At 51.3% G+C, this 15,143-nt stretch overlaps 1 protein-coding gene across 1 annotated transcript in view; it reads right to left on the bottom strand.

Annotated features, from left to right (window-relative positions):
* The window catches only part of LOC144269396 (scavenger receptor cysteine-rich type 1 protein M130-like), an 87,228-nt gene that overhangs the window by 59,398 nt on the left and 12,687 nt on the right, over positions 1-15,143 (bottom strand). Inside the window, exons 2-4 of the mRNA XM_077825077.1 lie at positions 11,877-12,034; positions 11,729-11,795; positions 11,164-11,191 (exon numbers count right to left, since the gene is read on the bottom strand). Coding sequence (XP_077681203.1) covers positions 11,164-11,191; positions 11,729-11,795; positions 11,877-12,034 — 253 coding nt within the window. The remainder of the gene's footprint in view (positions 1-11,163; positions 11,192-11,728; positions 11,796-11,876; positions 12,035-15,143) is intronic.

Here is a 15,143-nt window from a genome sequence, read left to right as displayed (position 1 = left end):
AGCAACAGCAGCACAGTTGATACTTAATGTGTTTCACCAACACCCCTCCGCTGCATAAGACCTGCTTCCTGTGGAGTCTTTTCTCCACTCTTGCCTGATTCACTCTTGCCCCCCCGTGCCAGTTAGAAATTACATAAACTGGGTTTTACTATAAACAAGAAATGAGTTTATTAACTACCAAAGGTGGATTTTAAGTGAATATAAGAGAGAGCAGACAGAACAAAGCAGATTACTGAGCAAAAAAAAAAAAAAAAAAGTACGCCAGCTAAGCTCAAAAAACTTAAGAGAGAGGTTACAAAATGTAATTTCTTACTGTAAATATTATTTTCAGCAGGTTGCAAAGTTTCTGTGGTTTAGAGTTCAAGTTATATTTCTTTTCAGACTGGACCCCTGTCTCAGTCTGGACTCCCCACTTGCCTTCCTTTCAGGTGTCTTTAGCAGTCTTTCTTCTTGGGCAGACAGGCCATGGAGAGGAGGAGTCCCATTTGCCTTCCTCCCCACACTTAAATAGGATTTACATAAGGGGGGAATCCTTTGTTTCCCAAACTTGACCCCCTTCCCTTCCATTGGAAAGATACAAGAAGTCCCAGGTAATGTTTATTATCTGGTGACAAGACCACCTGACTCTGTAGTATCACAGCGTCTAGAAGTCAGTAGCAGTATGGAGCATCGCCAGGAAGACCAAGCCTTTTCACAGTCCATTGTCCTTGCTGATGGGCCATCCACCTTATCTGGCTTTTCCATTGTTGTACCTGAAGTGTTAGCAGTGGGCGTCACGCAAAGTAGCATAGTTGAAATACAGGTGCATAGTCAATATTCCTAACTTTAGCTATAGAAATGATACAGGCATACAAATTGGATAAATTATAGCCTTTCCAATGAAATCTTACAAGACCCACCTTGCATAAAGTATATATCAGTTATGTCCTATTCATATCATAAGCATATTTTCATAAAGAATATAGAGTGAAACATCACAGCCCCCCTTCTTTTTTTAACACTACATCACTGCCTGCCTGATTCCCACAAGGGTTCAGCATTTGCAACACTTCTTTATAATGATTTTCTCTCTCCAGCTGTACTTGGAGAACCCCTCCCGTTCTGTGCATGTGACCAACACCACAGATCCAGGCTGGGCTCAGGAAGTTCACAGTGTTAGTCCAGTGTCACAGATGTGCTGATGTCAACAGCTGGTTAGTGCCGTAGTGAATGCAGGGTCTCAGCTCCCTGCAGGAGAGATGGCTGATGTGGCAGACAGCTAAAGCCTCCTGCATGAGTTTCAGCAGCATGAGCCATTAGCATCTCAACACCTGCCTGATCCCAGTGACCGGAATCAATCTCATTGCTGCTGTGCAGCCTTCCAGCCCAGCCGGCTGAATTCACAGAGGATACTAAGGGGAAGGTGAATAACAGAACAACCTTAATTTCCTGCTACCTTCAGCTTTATACTTCTTCGGTATGGCCCCCTAGTGGCCTGTCTAAAAAGTGTCTCCAGAGAATTGGAGGGAACAATAGTAAAACATTCATTCAACCATTCACTAAACATCAGCACAGAATATTAAAAAAAAACAGCCCACTAAAGGCTGGACAGACTGTCTGACCCGTCAGCCTCATGCCAGGAGATTGCCTTTGCCAGGTAAAACACTTGTCTGGATACTAAATCCCTGAGTTCCTCAGGTTCCCAAGATCTGACCTAGCCTTTCAGAAAGGAGGGAGACTGTTAGATCTCGGCAGCTTTCTTCTCACACCCAGGTTCTGGAGGAGATGGTGGCTGGTCTATATGAGCAGGGGGATCATTACTCACAGGTTCAGCCTGCAGGCAGGGATCTGAATGCTCCAGAGATTTACCTGCTGAAACAACCAAGTGTCAGATGATACTCCAGAACTCAAATACAGTAAGATCAAGGGGTGTTCAGCTGTGCCTGTACTATTCCTTCTTCTGGGGAGCCTTTCAACGAGACATGATCTCCTGTATTCAGCTCCCTCAGGGGGTTGATTCTGTGATGTCTGACAAAGTTTCTCTTCTGACAGCTTTAGGTTGTTCTTCCTCCCTTGGTAGCACTGGAAACTCAGGCCAATGTAGGTCTAAGAGTGAAGCAATGGTTGGGCTGATGGACCTCAACTCAGCAACTCATAAGGGCTACATCCATTTGTCAAGGTGCTGGCCTGTATGGGAACAGGGCCAGATAAGGCCTGTGAGTTTTGTAAAAAAAGCTGTTTCACCATTTTTACTGAAAGTTCTGCTTCCCTGTGGTTTTGTAAAGACTGGGATGTCACATGGGTGAAACTGCAGGGATTTGCCAACTTAACAGTTTGATACAAACTGAGGATCCTTATCAGAGAGGACTTGCTGTGGGATTCCATTGCAGCCAAACATGGATTTCATCCTGATCCCACTGTCTGTGATGTAGTGCTCAGCAGCTTGGCTAGTTCAATAAATCTTGAAAAGCAACCAATGACTAGAAGAGAGGTTCCATTCGCCAGCTGGAGAAGATCTTTCCACCCTGGTGTGTCTGGGGGAGGGAAGGTAACGATGGTTGTGGTTGGTTGGTTCTCATGTGAATGCAGATCTCAGAGTTCTCACCTCTCTCTGGTACTTGTTCCTCAGGCAAGGCCACTGAACTGACTGTTGAGCTGTTTCTGTGCATTTGGGGCTGGCTTGGTGGCCTCTGTGCAGTTTTTGGAGAATGTCCTTTTACACCCATGTGGGGATGACTCGTCTGGACCCCTTCAACAACAGCCTGGGGTCTAGGCTAAGATCAACAGAAACCACCCAGTGCAGCTTCCTGGAGAAGTCCGATGTTGCCCTTTTGTCCAGACCTCTTTGCAGTGGGTCATAACATAGCAATTCATCTGCCTTTGGTTTTTCTTTCACTTTGGAGAGTACGTCTACACCATAATCACAGGGTGTGATCACAGCTTGAGCTGACACACTGGCTCTAGCTTTAATCTAGCGAGCTCAGGTATCAAAGCAGTGAAGCCACAGCACCATGCGCCTCATCAGCTCTGCACAAGCCCATCCAGAACCCTGTGCTAGCCTGGGACTCGCCTGTGTTGAAGCTTCTGCTGATGTAGCTTCACTGCTCTGGTACCCGAGCTAGGTAGATTAGAGCAGCGGTTCCCCCACTTTTTCCTAAGACTACCCAGTAACAGCATTTTACTTTTCTTGTGACCCACCGTGACCTATCTGCACCCTCCACTCCAGCACCACAACACTGAATCCTGGCCCGGTGCAGAGGGGCAGCCCCAGGGTTGGAGAGTGAGCCAGAACCTCACACACCCACCAGCAGCAGCTGCTGTTCCATGGGGCTGGGCTCGGCTCCCTGCTCTGGGTGTTGTGAGCTGGCACATGGGGTTGCATGTCAGGTTTTATGTCATAATTATGGAGGAGCATCAGGGCCAGATCCTGAGTGGTGCTGCAACCCCATGTGCCAGGTTGAAACATATGGAGTAGGGTGCTGGTTTTGACTTCTCCTCCAGGCAGCATGGACATTTCCCCAGGAGGTTCATATGCATATATATACTTCACTGACATTGTGAGCCTCACTCATCTGGGTTATGGCTTGAACATTTCCTGGGTCTGCTCTGACCTCTGTCCATCAATGATTTGACCTGTTCTCTTAGACCTCACCCTTATTGATTAATTTTAGGCCTAACTTCTCTCGTCCCTTTACTACTGCGAAGAGACATTGGCCATGTTGGCTCTGCATTGACCTGTGTATGGGAATATCATTCATTTGGCAGAGGACCTCTTTACCTCTTATGAAGTTTTCCCTTTGAAGTGCTCAGAGGCAGATGATTTGCTGAGCAATACTTCATTGAAACAAAAGCCTCCAAAACCTTCTAGGTGTGATGAAAGCCATCAATATGCAGATTCCCTCTTTGATCTTCTGGACCAGTCCAGATGCCTGATTTCTCCACGGAGACAAAGCAATCGGACTTCCAATGGCTCGAAACCTCTCACACAGGGTTGTAACCATCTCTCAGCTTTTAGCTGTTCTGTCTGCTGCAGGTAGAGAACACTGTCCCGAGCAGGCAGTTGCTGGACGAGAGAAGGTAGAAACAAGCCTCAGAGGCCTACAGGAACCCCTGGGAACACACCATGGTGTGCAGCTGCTCTAGTAGGACAACCCCTGTGGACATGATGTGCAGCTCAAGCCTGTCTGGGATCGGTGAATCTCTTGCCAACTTCAATCATTGAAACATCAGGAATCAGGTCCCAGAATCATGAGACTCGCTTAAAAATCATGCACTGTTTTAAAGCAATACGTATGGGTTCTTGTGTTTTGCCTGCTGTGTCAGAGCCTTTAGGGGGCCCTCTGTTTTCAAGCTTTTCTCCACAACCATGCTCTCACCTCCCGCAGCTGGCAGAGACATGGTGAAGTGAAGCATGTGCCATGATGGTGGAATCACCCACTGACAGAGCCTGTCTTCAGGAGAGTCACTAATGATGGCTATAGACGTTAGAGACTATAGACAGTCTTCTTGGGAAAATGGGAAGACCTTACTTCCTATGAAGGAGAGCATGTCCAAAAACATCAAATTTGTGTGTGTGTGTGTTTTTAATTTCTCATAAACACTTTTTGTTTTTCAATGGAAATCTAAACCCAAAATGGTAACATAGAGGAACTTTTTGGTTTTTGAAAACCCCAGAGTGAAAAGGGGTGGGTTGTGCTGACTTCTTGTTCGGTGCCTGTCCCTTTTCTTTTCTTAGACTCGGGTCTACAGAGTTTCAGTCCTACTGAGCCTCAGGCCACGCTGTCTTCAAGGTGTGGGAGATGTACCCTACATGTCCTGGACATGGTCCCTGCCAGCTTATGTGACACTGGCTTTGCTGACCTTGCTGCTGGGAGAGAGAGAAAATTTGTCTATCCAATTCCCTTCAGTTGCCCAGTTTTCAGTCTGGCCCGAAAGTCCTTGGACGAGGATCCACTGACCCAAGAGATGGTTTTAACCAAAAAAAAGAAAGAAAGAAAATTTTCACAAACACTGTGACTTTCCCAAATTTACATTTTGTGATAAAATTCCATAATCTTTTGGGGTTAAATCAGTAAAAGAATACAGGAAATCAGTGAGTTCCCAAAACTATGTTATGTAAAGTTTGTACTTTAAAAGGTACAGAAGTAAGCTGAAAAGGAAGATGTAGACTTTGCCATTCCCTTTGACACAGTTCACTGTTTCTGGCCAATGAGAGCTGAGGGAAGTGGCGTGGGCTGCAGGGACATGCTGCCCACCACTTCCTGCAGCTCCTATTGGCCAAGAGCCGCGAACTGTAGCAACTGGGAGCTGCGGGCGGCCATGCCTGCGGATGGTCAATGTAAACAAACTGCGTCGTGGCCTGCCAGTGGATTACCCTTTGGGCCGCAGGCCTCCCGCAAGAAAACAGGTTGCCCACCACTGACATAGATCCACAGATTTTAAGGCCAGTTGGAATGACTAAATAATCCGGTCTAACCCCTATCACTGGCCACCAAAGTCTCCCCTGTGTAAGCAGAGTCTGAATGAGCTCTCCCTTGACATCTAGTGGTGAGCTGTGGAAAAAGACTTCAGAAGCTGATCTTGTTTACATGGACGCACCCACCCTACCTAGGTGTTCAGCATGATGGGACTACTTGCCCAAATGGTCACTTGTGGCTGGTGTTGGATCCCAAGTTTCCTTGTTATTGGGGCAGGAGCAATAAAGCCTTCTTATTCTTGTTGCGCCAAATGAGGGCAGCAGAAATGTACTTGGCATACCCTGATGAAGGGACTCACCCTCAACAAACGGCACTTGCTAGGCAGGGGACATAGGTTCTAAAGGCTGTTGGGTTGAGAGAGGGACTTGGATTCTCTCTCTCATCTTCCGGGGGTCTAATAAAAGAGCTACTTTAGATTCTGTTGAGAGTCTTGTTTCACGCTGTAGAGCTGAAATCAGTTATATCTGGGTCTAAATATTAGACCTGCTTTGGGGCAGTGTCTCTCTTGCAAGAGACTGTGCACTAACAGTAAGGCTCCCCCACTAACAGCTGAAATTATAGAGAGCCATGTCAAGTGTGGGGGTCTTGAAGACATCTTGGTGAGTGAGAAGCTGCCAGAGAGGTGTGGCAAGTGGCTGGTGGAGAGGACCAGAGCAGAGCCCCACAGAGGCGTGACAATCGGCTGTTGGGGCAATGAGCAAGTACCAGAGCAGTGGAGTGTGTAAGGTGCTTCCTTACCCTGCCCCCTCCATGCAGGGTGGGAGGTAAACTCAGCAACTGTGAGTGGGGTACAGAGAAGAGACTGGCACGTTAAAGAGACTTTTGGTTTGCTGGACTTAAGACCCTGAAGGGAAAAGGACACTGCCCAATTTACTTGCTCTAGTCTTTTGCTCATGGTTTGCGTTTATGAACCCTCATTCTGGTGTCTTCCCAAATTAATGCTGAGTTACTTCCCTCCTTTTATTAAAAGTTTTTGCTACACTCAGACTTTGTGCTTGCAAGAGGGGAAGTATTGCCTCTTAAAGGCGCCCAGGGGGTCATGTATAATTGTCCCGTCTCTGGGTGGGGCTCAAGTTTTGTGTTGTATTGTTGAAAAGGAACCCCAGATAATGAACCCGGCCCTTGTTGCTGCTGGCTCCACCTGTCAGAAGGGTTACACCTGCACAGAGCCCACCAACATGAATTAGACCAAAGCGTAACAGTCCTCAGGAGAATAAACTATTGTGTGCCACATGCAGAGATTAGGAGGGACTGAGGGGCACCAATACCTGAGGCCTCTGCAATGGCAGGGAATTGATTTCGTGAGATATACCCAGATCCTGCCCTCAGGGAACTGATGGGCAGGATCCCCTGGGAGGCTAATATGAGGGGGAAAGGAGTCCAGGAGAGCTGGCTGTACTTTAAAGAAGCCTTATTGAGGGTGCAGGAACAAACCATCCCTCTGTGCAGAAAGAATAGCAAATATGGCAGGCAACCAGGTTGGCTTAACAGAGAAATCTTTGGTGACCTTAAACTCAAAAAGGAAGCTTACAAGAAGTGGAAACTTGGACAGAAGTCTAGGGAGGAGTATAAAAATATTTCTCGAGCCTGCAGGGGTGTAATCAGGAAGGCCAAAGCACAATTGGAGTTGCAGCTAGCAAGGGACGTAAAGGGTAACAAGAAGGGTTTCTACAGGTATGTTAACAAAAAGAAGAAGGTCATGGAAAGTGTGGGAAACTTACTGAATGGGGGAGGCAACTTAGTGACAGATGATATGGAAAAAGCTGATGTATTCAATGCTTCTTTTGCCTCGGTCTTTACAGACAAGGTCAGCTCCCAGACTGCTGCACTGGGCAGCACAGTATGGGGAGGAGTTGAGCAGCCCTCAGTGGTGAAAGAACAGGTTAAGGACTATTTAGAAAAGCTGAACATGCACAAGTCCATGGGGCTGGATGCAATGCACCTGAGAGTGTTGAGGGAGTTGGCTGATGTGCTTGCAGAGCCATTGGCCATTCTCTTTAAGAACTCGTGGTGATTAGGGGAGGTCCGGGACGATTGGAAAAAGGCAAATATAGTTCCCATCTTTAAGAAAATGAAGAAGGAGAATCCGGGGAACTACAGACAGGTCAGCTTCACCTCAGTCGCTGGAAGAATCATGGAGCAGGTCCTCAAGGAATCCATTCTGAAGCACATAGAGGAGAGAGGTAATCAGGAACAGTCAACATGGATTCACCAAGGGCAAGTCATGCCTGATCAACCTGATTGCCTTCTATGATGAGATAACTGGCTCTGTGGATGTGGGGAAAGCAGTGGATGTGATATACCTTGACTTTAGCTAAGCTTTTGATACGGTCTCCCACAGTATTCTTGCCAGCAAGTTAAAGAAGTATCAATTGGATGAATGGACTATAAGGTGGATAGAAAGCTGGCCAGATTGTCAGGCTCAGTGGGTAGTGATCAACTTCTCAATGTCTAGTTGGCAGCCGGTATCAAGTGAAGTGATACAGGGGTCAGTCTTGGGGCTGGTTTTGTTCAACATCTTTATTAATGATCCAGATGATGGGATGAATTGCACCCTCAGCAAGTTTGCAGATGACACTAAATTGGGGGAGAGGTAGATACCCTGGAGGGTAGGGATAGGGTCCAGAGTGACCTAGGAAAATTGGAGGATTGGGCCAAATGAAATCTGATGAGGTTCAGCAAGGACAAGTGCAGAGACCTGCACTTAGGACAGAAGAATCCCATGCACCGCTGGAGGCTGGGGACTGACTGGCTAAGAGGCAGTTCTGCAGAAAAGAACCTGGGGATTACAGTGGACGAGAAGCTGGATATGAGTCAGCAGCGTGCCCTTGTTGACAAGAAGGCTAATGGCATATTGGGCTGCATTTGTCGGAGCGTTGCCAGCAGATCGAGGGAACTGATTCTTCCCCTCTATTTGGCACTAATGAGGGCACATCTGGAGTATGGTGTCCAGTTTCGGGCCCAACAGTAAGGATGTGGACAAATTGGAGAGAGTCCAGTGGAGGGCAATGAGAATTATTAGGGGGCTGGGGCACATGATTTATGAGGAGAGGCTGAGGGAACTGGGCTTATTTAGTCTGCAGAAGAGAAGAGTGAGATAGCAGCCTTCAACTACCTGAAGGGGGGTTCCATAGAGGATGGAGCTAGGCTGTTCTGAGTGGTGGCAGATGACAGAACAAGGAGCAATGGTCTCAAGTAGCAGTGGGGGAGGTCTAGGTTGGATATTAGGAAACACTATTTCACTCGGAGCGTGGTGAATGGGTTACCTAGGGAGGTGGTGGAGTCTCCATTCCTTAGAGATTTTTAAGACCCGGCTTGACAAAGCCCTGGCTGGGATGATTTAGTTGGGGTGGGTCCTGCTTTGAGCAGGGGATTGGACTAGATGACCTCCTGAGTTCTCTTCCAACCCTAATCTTCTATGATTCTATGATTTTAAGCACATGTAATAAGTAATTTTCTATACCACTTCAGAGTATTTCCTCAGCCCCAACCCCATGTGGGGTGGAGAGTCCATCCATCTGTAATTTGTTCCGATGTCAATCAGCCTATTAAAAGCTTGTGCTTGATTCAGATTTCAATGACTCTGGCATTAAATTCCAGCCATTGGTTCTTGTTATGCCTTTTTGTGCTAGATTAAAGAGCCCTTTAGTACTCAGTACTTTCTCTTTGTGAGGGCATTTATGCACCATAATCAAGTCACCTCTTGGTCTTCTTTTTGATACACTGACCAGGTTGAGCTGTTCTGTCTCTCTATAAGACATTTTTTCAGCTCCTGAATAATGTTTGTAGCCCTTTTCTGTTTTTCACCATCCTTCTTCAATTTGCACCATCCTTTTTACAATGTGTACACCAGAACTCGATGCAATAGTTCAATATCGGTCTGACCAATGCTGTACAGGGGTAAAATCACCTCCCTATTGCTAGTCACTATTCTCCTGTGTATATATATATATGTATATATAGTGAGAGGGTCGGGCCAGATGGCGATAGGAGAGTAATTTTTATTTATTTATTTTTTTACAAGAGAGTGATTTTTATTTGCATAACACACTTACAAAACAAAACACCAGCATATGCAATGTGTAACACAGCAACCAATCACAATTGTTTTCTCATTAGCTTCAGGGGAGAGAAGTGTTCAAGCTTGCCTGGGCCCAGAGCGGTGGATAGACCTCGACTTTCATGGTCTTCCACCCTTCGGCGTTACCTGGTGGTCCAGAGCGAGAGGGCTTCATCGACTCTCAAGGTCTGCCACCCCCTTGAGTTACCTGGTGCCACGCCCGAGTGTCACCAACAATTCCCTCCTCTGAAAGCACCCAACAAGAGGGGCAGGCTGTGGGGTGGACAACCTGGGGGGGGGCATGTGCACCCACGTGTGAAAGGACCCCTCTAGGGTGGTGGAGTCTGCAGCAGCAATGGCTGGGGCTGGGGTCCCTTATTCTCTCCCCCAATCAAAGGGTCAAAACAAAGGGAGCCGGACGGGGACACTGAGCAGAGAGCCTCAGACAGCGCCCACCGCTCCTCAAAAGCATCAAGGGAGTCGGTGGATGCCGCCCAGAGGAACTCCGCCCGGATACGTGAACAGACCGAGGATCGGAAAACGGCCCCACAGTCACAGGAAACTCCATCGGCCAACCTCCTCTCTCTGGCTTAATAGATGGCCGTTTTAGCCAGGACCAGGATGAGGTTAACAAGGAGATCCCGCGACTTTGTGAGGCCACGGCTGGGGAGTGCATAAATAAAAAGGCGAGGGGAAAAATGCAACCGAAAACATACCAAAAGATTTGTGAGGAGCCGGAACAGGGGCTGAAGCCTGACGCACTCCAAATATACATGTGCCAGGGTTTCCCTCACACCGCAAAACGGACAGGTATCTGGGATGGAGTTGAACCGCGCCAAGTACATGCCCGTGCTCACAGCTCCGTGAAGGAGCGGCCAACTAATGTCCCCGACGGGCCTCGGAACCAAGGTGGAACATAGGCTGGCTCACCGGGGCTGCTCACCCTCCAAAGGTGGCAGAAGGTCTCGCCACTTTGTGTCGGGGCGGGACACTAGGGTGAGGGCATGAAGGGTGTGGAGCACGAGCGTTTATAGATGTTTCCTTAGCGCGGTTTGGAAGCATACCAGCTGCAGTTCATGCAGCCAGCTCAGAGTAAAGGGGTGAGGGGCTCATTTGGGTCTACAGGGCAGGGGTCCAAATAAAACGTCCAGCGGGCCTGGGGTAGAGGGTGGGTGGGGCATGTCCCCGAGCAGGACCCGATCGAGGTGAGCTCTAGCAGCGGGCGGCAAAGCAGCCTTCACCTCCTGAAGTACGCGCCGGGGGTACGAGGTCTGGAGAGCCCCATGCACCGAGCAAGCATCAGGGGATCCAGCCAGTCTCTCCGGTCGTAGTCCAGGAGGTTTCCGACTCTCTTGACTTCTGACAGGATCAAGCTCTGGCGCACCGAGAGGGACTCTGCCACCTTCACACGGAGCTGGGGGTGGTGTAGCAGGGGCTCCGCGAGGAGATTTGCTCCCACAGTGGCCGTCGCGGACCTGGTCACTGAAAACAGGTTCCAAGTCCGGAGGAGGTCCTGGTAGAAGATCGGCAGCCCGGAGAGGTCTCACAGAAAACCTCTCGGACAGAGAAGAAAGAGCTGCTGGTCGTATCGGAGCCCTTGGAAGCGGCGCAGGAAGACATGCGCCAGTATGCTCCACGTCGAACTACCTTCACTATAGAGGAGCTTCTGCAGGGCCTGGAGGCGGAAGACGCAGACCTGAGTGTGCAGACACTTCAGGCCCTGTCCTCCTTCCTTCAGGGGTAGATGAAGAACCCCTACAGGGGCCCAGTGCATTCCTGACCAAAAGAACCCCAGAATCGATGTCCGGAGGTTGGTCAGGAAACCCGGGGCTGGGACCAGGGTGTTGATCTAGTACCAGAGCTTGGACAGGACTAGTTGATTAAGCACCAGTGCTCTCGCACGAAGGGAGAGACATCGGAGTAGTCCCGTCCATTTCCAGAGCCGGTCTATCACCCCGCCCTCTAAATTTTCCCAGTTCTCCAGTGGAGAGGGATGCATGGCAGGAAGGTAAATGCCGAGGTAGAGCAGCGGACCCGCGCTCCACCGGATGGTCTGAAGTGTGGGTGGGAGGGAGCTTGCCTGCCGCCAGTCTCCTACCGCCAAGCCAGAGCTCTTGACCCAGTTGACCCAGGCAGAGGAGGCTGCCGAATAGATGGCCTGGCAAGCCTCCACCTGCGCCAAGTCGCCCAAGTCCTGGACCATGAGGAGCACGTCATCAGCGTACACTGGCAGGACCAGTCGCAGCTCCGGCTCCCGCAGACCCAACCCTGTCAACGTCCTGCGGAAGAGGCAGAGGAAGGGCTCGATCACCAGAGCATACAGCTGGCCTGAGAAAGGGCACTTCTGCCATACTCCTCACCTGAAGCTGACAGGTTCGGTCAGGGTCCAGTTGAGCTTAACCAGACACTCCGCAGAGGTGTTCAGCACCCGGAGAAAACCCACAAACTGGGGTCTGAAACCGAACGCTCGCATAGTGTTCAGGAGGTACCCGTGATCCACCCTATCGAACGCCTTCTCCTAATGTAGGAACAGGAGAGCGAATGACAGACTGTTTCTACGCCTGAGTTCCAAAAGGTCCCGAACCAGAAATAGGTTATCAAAGGTACTGTGGTCCCGGACGGTGTAGGTCTGGTCTCGGTGGATCACTTCCACCAGCACAGACCCTAGCCGCAGCGAGCTTGCTTTCGCTACAATTTTGTAGTCCGTGCTGAGGAGCGAGACGGGACGCCAATTTTTTAAATCGCGGATGTCCCCTTTCTTCGGCAACAAGGCGAGCACGGCTCTCCTGCACGAAAGAGGGAGGACCCCGCTCTGCAGAGACTCGGCCCAGACGGTGACTCGGTCTGGGCTGAGGACGTCCCAAAACACGCAGTAGAACTCCACAGTCAGCCCATCCATGCCTGGAGATTTATTGGTGGGCATGTGACGGAGGGCTTCCGAGAACTCGGCCAGAGGGAGAGGCAACTCTAGCTGGTCTCGGTCGCTCACGCTGACCATAGGGAGCTTCTCCCAGAGTACTCTGCAAGCCCCAGGGTCGGTTGGCTCCGGGAAGAAAAGACTTGCGTAGAAGGATCGGGCCCTCCTGCACATCTCCACCAGTTCCTTGAGGAGGGTGCCATCTTCTACCAGGAGGCAGGTGACATGTTTCTTGGCCCCCCTCGTTTTCTCCAGGGCATAGAAGAAGCGGGAGCCACGATCCATCTCCTGAATGTGGTGGATGCGGGATCGAACAAAGGCGCCCCAGGCCCGATGATCTTCGAGGGACTCCTCCCGCTTCTCCCGGCACGCTCCGCAGAGGAGCGGGTCCTCGGGGCTGGCGGCCAGACACATCTCCATCTCTAAGACCTCCCATTCCAACTGCTCTATCGCCACATTTCTGCGTCAGCTGGTGCCCCAGATGTAGTCGCGGCAGAAAAGCCGGGTGCGCACCTTCCCCAGGTCCCACCATTGCCACGCCAAGGGAAAGGCATGCTGCTGCCCTCGCCAGGCCAGCCAGAATTCCCAGAAGGATGTCACAAAGTCCTCATCTTCCAACAGGCTGTTGTTAAAATGCCAGTAGGCCGGCCCCGCCTCTCCGCACAGAGGGAGACTGTCACGGTGGCTAGATGATGGTCAGAAAATGGGGCCAGCCGAATGCTGGAGGAGTGGGCTCATGAGAGATGGAAGCGTGATAAATAAATGCAGTCCAACCGGGAGTGGCTCGACCGATGGTCTTCCACCCGGACAAAGGTGAACGTGGAAGTGTCATCCGGGTGGTGGTTGTGCCAGATGTCCACTAGGGAGTGATGTTCGACTATCTCCCAGAGGGTGTCCGCGGCGACCGGGCTCTTCTCAGTCCCCGAATGGTCCTGTTCCTCAAGGGTGGTATTAAAGTCCCCTCCCAGGACCAGGCACTCATGAGAATCTAAGGTGCCGAGGAAGGCGGATGCCCATTGGTAGAATTGCAGCCGCTCCAGGCCCAATGTCGGGGCATAGACGTTAACGAGATTAACCACGAGCCCCTCCATACGGACCTGGAGATGCAGCAGGCGACCCGGCATGGCCTCGGCGACCCCTAGCACCTTGGGCCGCAGGTCGGGGGAGAACAAGGTCGCCACACCAGCCTGTCGAACCGTGGCATGGCTAAAGTAGACCCTGTCCCCCCGCTCCAGCCATCAACTGTCTTCGGCAGTCGGGTCTGTATGGGTCTCCTGCAGGAAAACCACAGAGTACCCTCCCTCCCGAAGGAAGGAGAACACCTGGGACCTGCAGAGAGCCATCCTAAAACCCCGGGTGTTCAACATTGCGATGGTGAGAGGTGTTATGGGGAGGGTAGGGGGGGTCCTCACTGGCAGGGATGCTCGCATCTCCCAGCGGGCCGTGCAGCAGTCCGTGACCCATCCTGCACGTGAGTAATTGTTCACGGAAGACGCGGACCTGCCAGTAGGCCGCGGCATCCTGCTTCCCCGTCCCTTTACCTTCCCCCATGAGGCCCCTTGTGGCCCGGAGGATTTGAGAAAATTCCCCCCATCACTGGAGAGCAAGTTGTACCTTGTTGCAAGAGCCACAGACATCCTCTAAAAACTTCCGCAGCTCTTCTCGCAGCTCATGGGGTTACGGTTTCCCGGTTGTTCTCCAGCGGGGCCCTTGGTGCGGCCCCGTGGTCCACTAAAATGGACAAGTAGGGTGCGGACCCCCGACGGGGTGCCTGATGGGCTGTAGCTTCTAGGCCCGCCTCAAGCTCTGGGGCGATAGGGGGTGGTGGAGGGGAAAAGGCCGCTCCCTGGGGTCATCAGTTGGGAAAGGGAAGGAGACAGCCCCGGGGGGGGGGGCAATGACATTGCAGGAGGCAAATTGTATAGGGGCAGGGGCAGAGGTGAGGTTCTGGGTTTCGGGAGACAAGCATCTGGATGGTGGCACCTCCCGATCAGGCTCAAGGATTAAGGTGCTGGGGAGGGAGCTCTCAGTGACACTGGGCGCGCGCTCTGTGGTGGAAGTAGCGGCCACAGCATCAGGAGGTGGATTATTTTCTGTAGGGCCCCCGCCTGGGAAGGAAATCGATTGCTCTGTACCAATGGGGGGTGCCCCTGGCAACTCATGCCCCAGCCGCATGGCGCCGGCTGTCACCTGAGCAGGCTCGGTGGTCATCAGCGGGGTACCATCAGCGGGTGGGTTGGTGGAGAAGTCCAGGGGCTCCTCGGAGGTGGGAGCGGAAGCAGCAGTTAAGGGGAGGGAGCATGGAGAAAAGAAGGGTGGAGTGAGGTTGCCCAGATCGAGATTTCCTGGCAACAGGTCGTCCTCCCCCTGGGCGACCGGGGTCAGATCTAAGGTCTCGATCTCCTCAAACATGGAGGAGAGGACACTTTCTGCCTCCCTGGGGCTCTCCCCTCTGGCACCTGCCACGATGGTTGCCTCGGGTTTCACGGGGGCTTCAGGTAGCGTCAGGACAGAAGGGGCTTCCTCGAGGATCTCGGAGGGGAGGGTCTCCCGTGGAGGGGAGACTCTACCTTCCGGTGCTGCCACGTCTTTCCCGGCTGACACCGGTGGATGGGATGCACTCGTGGGCAAAGCGGAAGGTTCGGCATCGGTGCCCCCCTTCCTGGTCTTCCAGAGCATCTCCGCCTCGGGTAGATGAGGTGGAGCTCGA

This window comes from Eretmochelys imbricata, chromosome 1 (assembly GCF_965152235.1).
Source record: "Eretmochelys imbricata isolate rEreImb1 chromosome 1, rEreImb1.hap1, whole genome shotgun sequence".
NCBI lineage: Eukaryota > Metazoa > Chordata > Testudines > Cheloniidae > Eretmochelys > Eretmochelys imbricata.
Note: the sequence above shows the minus strand (reverse complement) of the source record. Positions and strands in the feature narration are given on the sequence as shown.